Source organism: Buceros rhinoceros, unplaced genomic scaffold, assembly GCF_000710305.1.
Source record: "Buceros rhinoceros silvestris isolate BGI_N320 unplaced genomic scaffold, ASM71030v1 scaffold21316, whole genome shotgun sequence".
In the NCBI taxonomy this organism is placed as follows: domain Eukaryota; kingdom Metazoa; phylum Chordata; class Aves; order Bucerotiformes; family Bucerotidae; genus Buceros; species Buceros rhinoceros.
The window spans coordinates 53,663-61,106 of record NW_010416064.1 but is presented as its reverse complement, the minus strand read 5'-3'; the positions used below and the strand labels follow the sequence as shown (position 1 = coordinate 61,106).

General features: G+C 43.8%; 1 protein-coding gene across 1 annotated transcript in view; it reads right to left on the bottom strand.

The window, feature by feature from the left end:
• Nucleotides 1–1,465: 1,465 nt before the first annotated feature.
• PRR5 (proline rich 5 (renal)) overlaps nt 1,466–7,444 on the bottom strand; it is a 49,571-nt gene continuing 43,592 nt past the window's right edge. Inside the window, exons 7-8 of the mRNA XM_010137673.1 lie at nt 6,024–6,162; nt 1,466–2,593 (exon numbers count right to left, since the gene is read on the bottom strand). Coding sequence (XP_010135975.1) covers nt 2,043–2,593; nt 6,024–6,162 — 690 coding nt within the window. The 3' untranslated portion in view covers nt 1,466–2,042. The remainder of the gene's footprint in view (nt 2,594–6,023; nt 6,163–7,444) is intronic.

Here is a 7,444-nt window from a genome sequence, read left to right as displayed (position 1 = left end):
GGGAAAGAGGGGAGGGGAAGAAAGGGGGAAAGAAAAAAGGGGAAGAAAAGGGGGGGAGAAGAAAAGGGGGGGGGAGGGAGAAGAAAAGGAGGGGGAGAAGAAGAGAGGGGAAACAAAAGCTTAGACCAGATTACTGTATTTTCCTTGTACATATTCAAGAACCCTACTGGTGGTCACATGTTCCAAAAGGAGAAAGTGCAGATTTAACCTGGCAAATTAAGGAAAAAAAAAAAGAGAGAGAGAGATTGCACAGATTTGCACTAGGATTGGAATTCTCCTTTACAGGACTGTAAAGGTTTCTAATATTGACATTTTAAAATCATAATTCATTGAAAAGCAAATGAGCATTGTGCATTTTTCTTGAAAACATTAATTCTGAGTTGGACACTATTACAGAAATATCCCACTTTCTAATACCAGTGTTTTTAATAAAAAACTAATTTGCAAAGCATTTAATTCAATCCAGTTAATCATGATCTGAAGATATCACTCTGGAAAAAAGAATAAGGAGAACCCAAATGCAAGAAAAAAAAATACAACTACAGTTTTCTTACTGAATTAGTAATAATTTTATCAGGAAAAAAAGGAAGTGCTGGCTGTGGGGGTGCAGTTCTGCCTTCCCTTCACCTGCTGAGGAAACTTGTTCATTACACAGCCCTCAAACACATGGCGGCTGTACGTAAAGACAATGCTGGGGCTTAGAGCAGAGCGGGCCATGCTGGAAATAAGCTTGCTGATGGTTAATGCCCATCACTGTCTGCAAGCGGAGTGAGGGAGTTGCACGAATACAGTGATAGTGATGTAGGCACTGGGAAAGTTTTCTATGGCTGAAAATCATTCTCTTTGACAATTTAAAATGCAAGAAAGTCAAGTAAGAACATTATCCCCATGTTCTGAAGAGGTACAGAGCTATTAACTGACTTAAACTGTGCAAAAAGCCCGTGGAGGACATGCATTAAGCCATCTCAGTCTCTGAGTTCCAGCCCAGCAATGTGACCCTAAGATGAATCTTCATTGTAAAGACTGCAGCAGTGCCCTAAGAATTCCCTTCAAATCCCGATTTCCAAACCCAGAGTTCAGAGGGCTAGGATTTGTAAAGGGAATGCATGTTGAAATCTAGCCAAAACTCTGCCTAAGACTAACGATTTCCTTTGCAGGGGGGAAAAAAGTTTCATCTTCAAATAATTAGGAAATAAATATATTCTGGAAGAGTTAGCTTCTTGGGGAATATTTCCACCACAAGGCCACATTTTTATTTATTTAGGAAACAAAGAAGTTGAATTCTGCTGGAATCCCTCCATACAACAGATGCTCCAAGGAGTCGACAGTGCACAGGTTTCTTGGAAGTGCCATGTTCCCAGCAAATCAGCACGGCCTTAAAAACCACTCTGAAGACAAACCTCTCACAGACACAAGGTATTAGCTGTGAAACAGAATGTGAGACATGAGGCATCGTGTGACATCAGGTAGCACATTTCTGTTTATTTGCCTTTCAAGAACTCTAACTCATCATTAGGCAAAGGAGTGCATACAAGATGTACAAGAAAAAGATTCAAAGAGACTTCTTTTATCACTGTATCCTGCGGCACGAAGGCCCACAGCCTCTGGGGTTTTTTGTTTTTAAAAGGACAGGTTTTTATTCTGGCTGAGGTGTTACACTTCAGAGAACAACCCACTGTCTACAGAAAATATCTTGAGAAAATTAAAAGTGATCACAGCTATTTGCTAGGCTGTCCTCCTGAATGAACGCTGCCAGCTGCACTAACAGTATTTTACCAGACACTCCTCAGCTTGTGAACCCCTAAGTTTATCAAGACAGCAGGAAATCCGACTGCAGGGACAGGGACATGTGGTTGGAGTTTCTTCTCCCCTGCAGCAGATTCCTGCCTGCTGTAAACCTGTGTTTGTGTACTTCAGTCCAGATGTGATGACCTACAACAGATGTTCTGCCCTAGACATACATAGCTTGCCCAGAGTCCCACTCAATGCATTAGTAACTTTCATATATTACATTAAAACCCAGGTTTGCCTCCCAGTGTCCTTCACATGATGCTCTGTCTGTTCACATCCACTTTGTATCCTGATGAACTGGAACAGCCTCGGCCAAAATCAATAAAAATGCCTTCGGAATCAGAGTCGATTGACTCCAAAATCTGATCCACTATGTTCTCAGGGCTGGAAGAGGGAACTGGAATCAAGGAAGGGTCCCTGTCCAGCTCAAAAGACCTATGTGGGTCGTCCATTGAGTGGAAGAGTCCTTTCTGTTGCTCTGCTGTGCTGAGTTTGCTAGAGCATTGCACCGACCCAGTACTGGGCCTCTCCTGGTCTCCTGACAGCGAGCTTTTTGTGGCCGTCATGGAGCTCTTGGAACCATTGTCCATGATGGTGGTGAGGTTGGAGTACCCCTGGAGCTCCAGGCAGGAGGTCATTTCCGAAACGGAGTGCCTTCGGATGCCTGTTCCATTGGCTGCCATGCCCTCAGTTTCATACTCGGCCACCGGTGTCAGCAGTGGATTGTTGTAGCTCTTCGATCGCACCACAGGGTTCTTGGCAAGGATGTCACCAGATTTTGAACGCCTGAAAAACCGCTTCTCTGTAAACAGAGAAAGATCCAGAGTAGTATCTACAAAGTCTCCTATTTTCATGGTAGTAATTATTATGAGTGTTCAAAATAAAAGTCAAGGCCTGAATATTCATGAGCTTTTCTTGAATGACAGAAACTTTTATATAAGAATACATTTTGCTGGTTTTGTAGATCCACAGCTTCAGACTTCCTAGACTTCTTTAGCATATTGAAGACACCAAACCTATCTTTACAAATACTAGCTGAGATTCCCTCATATTCACACAACTTCAGCAGCTGGAGTAAAACAGTAAATAATATTGTGGGAGACCTGATACACACTGCAAATACTTTCTTTAGACAAGAACAGGAAGTGCAGTTCTGTCTTGTTCAGGCTATAAAGGTCATGCCTAATTTCTAGCAGTTGAAAATTAACTTTTCCATCCATCCAAGGAGAATCAGGTCCCTTGAAATTTGAGGCACAAAGATTAAGACAGGCAGTCTTACTAATAATTCTAGAAAAAAACTTTAATTCAAAGCATCGCTCAGAGACTACACAAGGGGAGAGCACTGGAGTGTTTGAAAACATTAACTGGAGGGCAGTGTCTACAGCAACCGTCTTGGGGAACAAAGCTGCCCTCCACCCGGCAGTAAGGGTGTTGAACGCTGCTGTGAACCAAGTGGACTCTTTCCAAAGAACGAGCAGCAGGCGGCAGCAAGTCAACGCAGAGATGTGCCACCAGTGGTTTAGGCCTGGAGTGCTTTGGGCAGCTAGATCAAAAGGACCATCATGCAACCTCTCTGCAGATCTCAGTGTTCAGACTCGCTTGCGCTGAAAAACTGAAGCGGTGTGAATACTAGGTGTCACTTTCGAAGCTTTATTCCAGCTACTCTCACTTTGCCATCCCCACGAAAGGGGCATGGCTGGAGAAGGGAATCGAGTTACGCTCTGGAAGTCAAGCACAACCACTGCGTATGAACTGTGTGCTTTAAATCAGGGTGCTGGTACATGTTCCCCTGCAAACCACGGAACTTCCTTTACAAATGCCAGTCTCTTCTAAAATTATACTTACCTAAAATGATGTGCTTACCTGGACACAAATTCCAATCACGTGCTGTACTATGAAAAAAGTCAGTTTCTGCACGTAAGATTGTATTTTGCAGTTGTGTCTGCCTCAGCAGTGGAATCAACTGAGCCAAGTTCACTTTTGGACTTTCTCTTAGGAGTCTGACCTGGCAAAGAGGGAAGGTTCCCTGGGGGTGCCCTGCCACAAGACTTCTGGCTTTTATGTCACACCAGGGCTTGGCTGGAAGGGAAGGCTGGGTATGTCGGCCAGAGGTCCCAGGGACAGTACGTCACAGCTTTAAATCATGCTGCCAAAGTAGCTGGAGAGAACTAGACGTGTCCGTTTAAAGGCAGCAGAGGCCGATGCACTCGGCTCCCTTAGATCCTGGTTCAGTGCCTACAGTGAGACCTGCTCAGGGGTACTGCTGCAGACCTGCAACCCAGACCGCAGCAAGGGGCAGTGCCTGGTCCACCAGAAATTCCTGTCTTCTGCAGTCATATAATACAACATTTACTTTCTAACTCAGTTTCACTGGAGTTTTACTCTCTTTGGGTGCATTTTTCCTGTCGTGACAAACAAAAGCTTGTATTCAGAAAGCGTCGGCTTGGTGCTCCATTTAAATGTTTGTGGCCTTTTAATGGCAAGCAATGAATGCAAAGTGGTAATCCTGAACCATTTTCAATAAATAACCGGCTTTTATTTATTCATGTAAAACTGATTTGGTTCTTAAATGCCTACTGCAATACAACCATTTTCCATTCAGCTTCAAGGGAAAATCAGCTACATTATCGATCATTTCTGACGATCAAACAGATTAGACTGACTGCACAGGAAACACACCACTGAACTTATTTTCCTGTATTCTCTATTCAAGCATTTACATTAAAATACTGAGGTACTACTGCATTTGCTTTTTGATTTAAGCTGACAGTATCCCACTTGCATTTTCAGCAGATCGGATTACTACATGGGATATTCAACAGACTTCGTCTTGGCTAAATCTTGCCTTCACAGAATGCTTCAGAACTCAAAGAATCATAGAAAATAAGATGGAAGGGAATAGTTTTGGCTGGAAGAGACCTTTAAGATCATGAAGTCCAACCATTAGCCCAGCACTGCCAGGTCACCACTAAATCATGTCCCTCAGCACATCTATGTGTCCTTTAAATACCTCCAAGGATGGTGACTTTACCACTACCTTGGGCAACCCTGAAGAGCCTCCAAACACAGTTTATGTGACATTAGAGATTTTTCTTTCCATGTCATTTGAATTTCCCCTGCTACATGTGGCCCACTCTATTTTTGTTATCTTCAGTGGGGTCCTGGTTTTGGCTGGGATAGAGCTAATTTTCTCTGCTTTTTAGTAGCTTGTTTCTTAGTGCTAGAATAGTGCTGCGTTTTGGAGTCAGTATGAGCTGAGTGCTGGTAATACACTGATGGTTTTAGTTCTTGCTAAGGAATCAAGGACTTCACAATTTCCCATGTCTTGCTAGCGCACAGGAGCACAAGAAGCCGAGGGGGAGCACAGCCAGGACAGCTGCCCAGAACTGCCCAAAGGGATACTCCCTAGCACGGATTGTCACGGACTTGGTCGGGGCTGGGGTGGTATCGCTGCTTGGGCATCGGTCAGCAGGTGGCGAGCAACTGCACTGTGCATCATTCGTCCTTTTCTTGGATTTTATTTCTCTGCCTCTTTTTGTTACATTCCTTTTCATTATTATTACATTTTATCATTATTACTATTTGTTTGTCTTATTTTATATTATTTTAGTTATTGAACGGTTCTTATCTCAACCCACAAGTTTTTTTTTTCAATTCTCCTTCCCACCTCAGTGGGTGGGGGGAGGAGTGGGAAGCAGCTGCACGGTGTTTAGTTGCTGGCTGGAGTTAAACCCAGCCAGTGGTACAGAAAACAGCTTATCACTTTCCACTCTTTAGAAAGCTTTTATATGTTTGAAGGTTTATCGGTTACTCTTCTCTAAGACAAATTCTCACTCTCTTCCCCGCTTTAAATAGCCTTGCATGATCTCGGTGCACTAATGAATGGACACTGCTTAGCGCTCTAGAAAAGGCTTCTTGCTTCTTCCTCTCGCTGCTCATAAAACATCCTCTGTTCAATCTCTCTTACTGAAAGGTAGAATGGAAATGCTAAACGCGCCCTAGATTCACAGATTTATTAATGAGCACTGTTATGATAATCTGTTTTCATCTTCCTCCACTGACAAGTTTCACTGTGATTTTGCACACTGCAAAGAACACAACCTCAGAACAGGAGCCTGGCTGCGTTGCGTCCGTACTGGCAGTCTCCGCTCGTGTGGGTCCTGGCCCTGTGTGGACCAAGGGTTTGGTGAAGCCCTCTGTGCTGTGTCAAGTTGAGCCTCTGTTATTCTTACCCAAGATACAGGAAGAGTGCATGAAGGGTCCGTCGCTGGAATACAGACCGTATGTGCCCAAGTAAGGAGAAACGACTTTCTGGATCAGGGACTCCAGTTTCAAATAATCTTCAGTCACACCTTTTGACTCGTGAACCCCCTTAAAGAGAGAAAATATCCAAGATGATCACTGTGCTTTACAACCACAAGCTTTCCTTGATCACTGGGGCAGGAAGAGAGGCAGAAAGCATTTTCACATTTTATATGGCCAAGGTGCACCTCATCAAAGGTGATACAATACTGGTTTGTTACTACAGCTGACTCCTCTTCCCGTAAGGCAAGAGATTGGAGTCAAACTCGAGGGACTCACCATGAAGGCACTGCACAAGTGCTTGGCAAGAGGCCAGTAGCTACTTCTGGGACATTTAAATCCAGAAAGGTACATCCTGCTTAGTGCAAATGCACTCAGGGAGGATGAAGAATGTGGTCTGTGAAGATGAAGTAAAAACATCCCTGGACTTTTTGTTATCGCAACCTTACACTGTCTTCCGGAACAATCTACTGTTGAGCGCTGCACCAGTGGCTGGCACCACATGGTGTCACTGCTATCTAAGCAATACCAATAGGATTAAGGAAAAGGTGAAACAGACTCTCTGAAGTATTTCCTTCAGGATATTTCGCACAAGAAATATTTATAGTGAAGACGTCTGTATACCTTCCCTCGCCCCTTCCTTAAGAAGGGTGACTTTTACCCAGGCAAAAGTCACCTTATAACTAGCATGTTAAGATTCACCCACAGGCAAAATATTTTGCCCTCAGCTGTTAACTCTGCACTTCCACCCAAAAAACAGGCTTGTAAGGCTGCAGAGGTGACAGGCAAACCCGGTGGAACTCTAGTCTCACTTCCACTCAGCAGCTGCAGTGTGCATGCTGCGGCGTTGTCTGAGTACAGCCCGCCATACTCGTGTAGGATTCTTCTTGCAACCTCGAGTAAATTCACATTTTAGTGTGTTGCTGCGTGGCCATATGTTTGACGTACCTTGTTGCAGAAGTAAGATCCTAAATGTCATACTCAGCAAGAAGTTTGCTTGAATTTAGCAGAATTCCAGATTTCATAGTATGTCCCTGAATTATTGTAAAAGGAAATGTGCTGGGATGAAAGCCTCCAGAGAGCAATATGCAGATCAAATGAGTAAAATTGCAACACTTCCTTCAGCATGTGAAAGGATCCTGATGTTCAGGATGTATTTGCTGCTCAGGATGACTCACCAACCAGTGTCTGCGGGTGAGTATCAGCCTGCTAAGTGTTTGTGAATGGCTTACTTCACCTCTTGGCTGCTGCGCTGCCTGAATGCTGGCGGTGTTCCTTGATAAAAATTTATGAATGGACAATAAATAGTGGCCACCAGAGAATTGATAGAATTTGGATTCCAGTTCAGCAG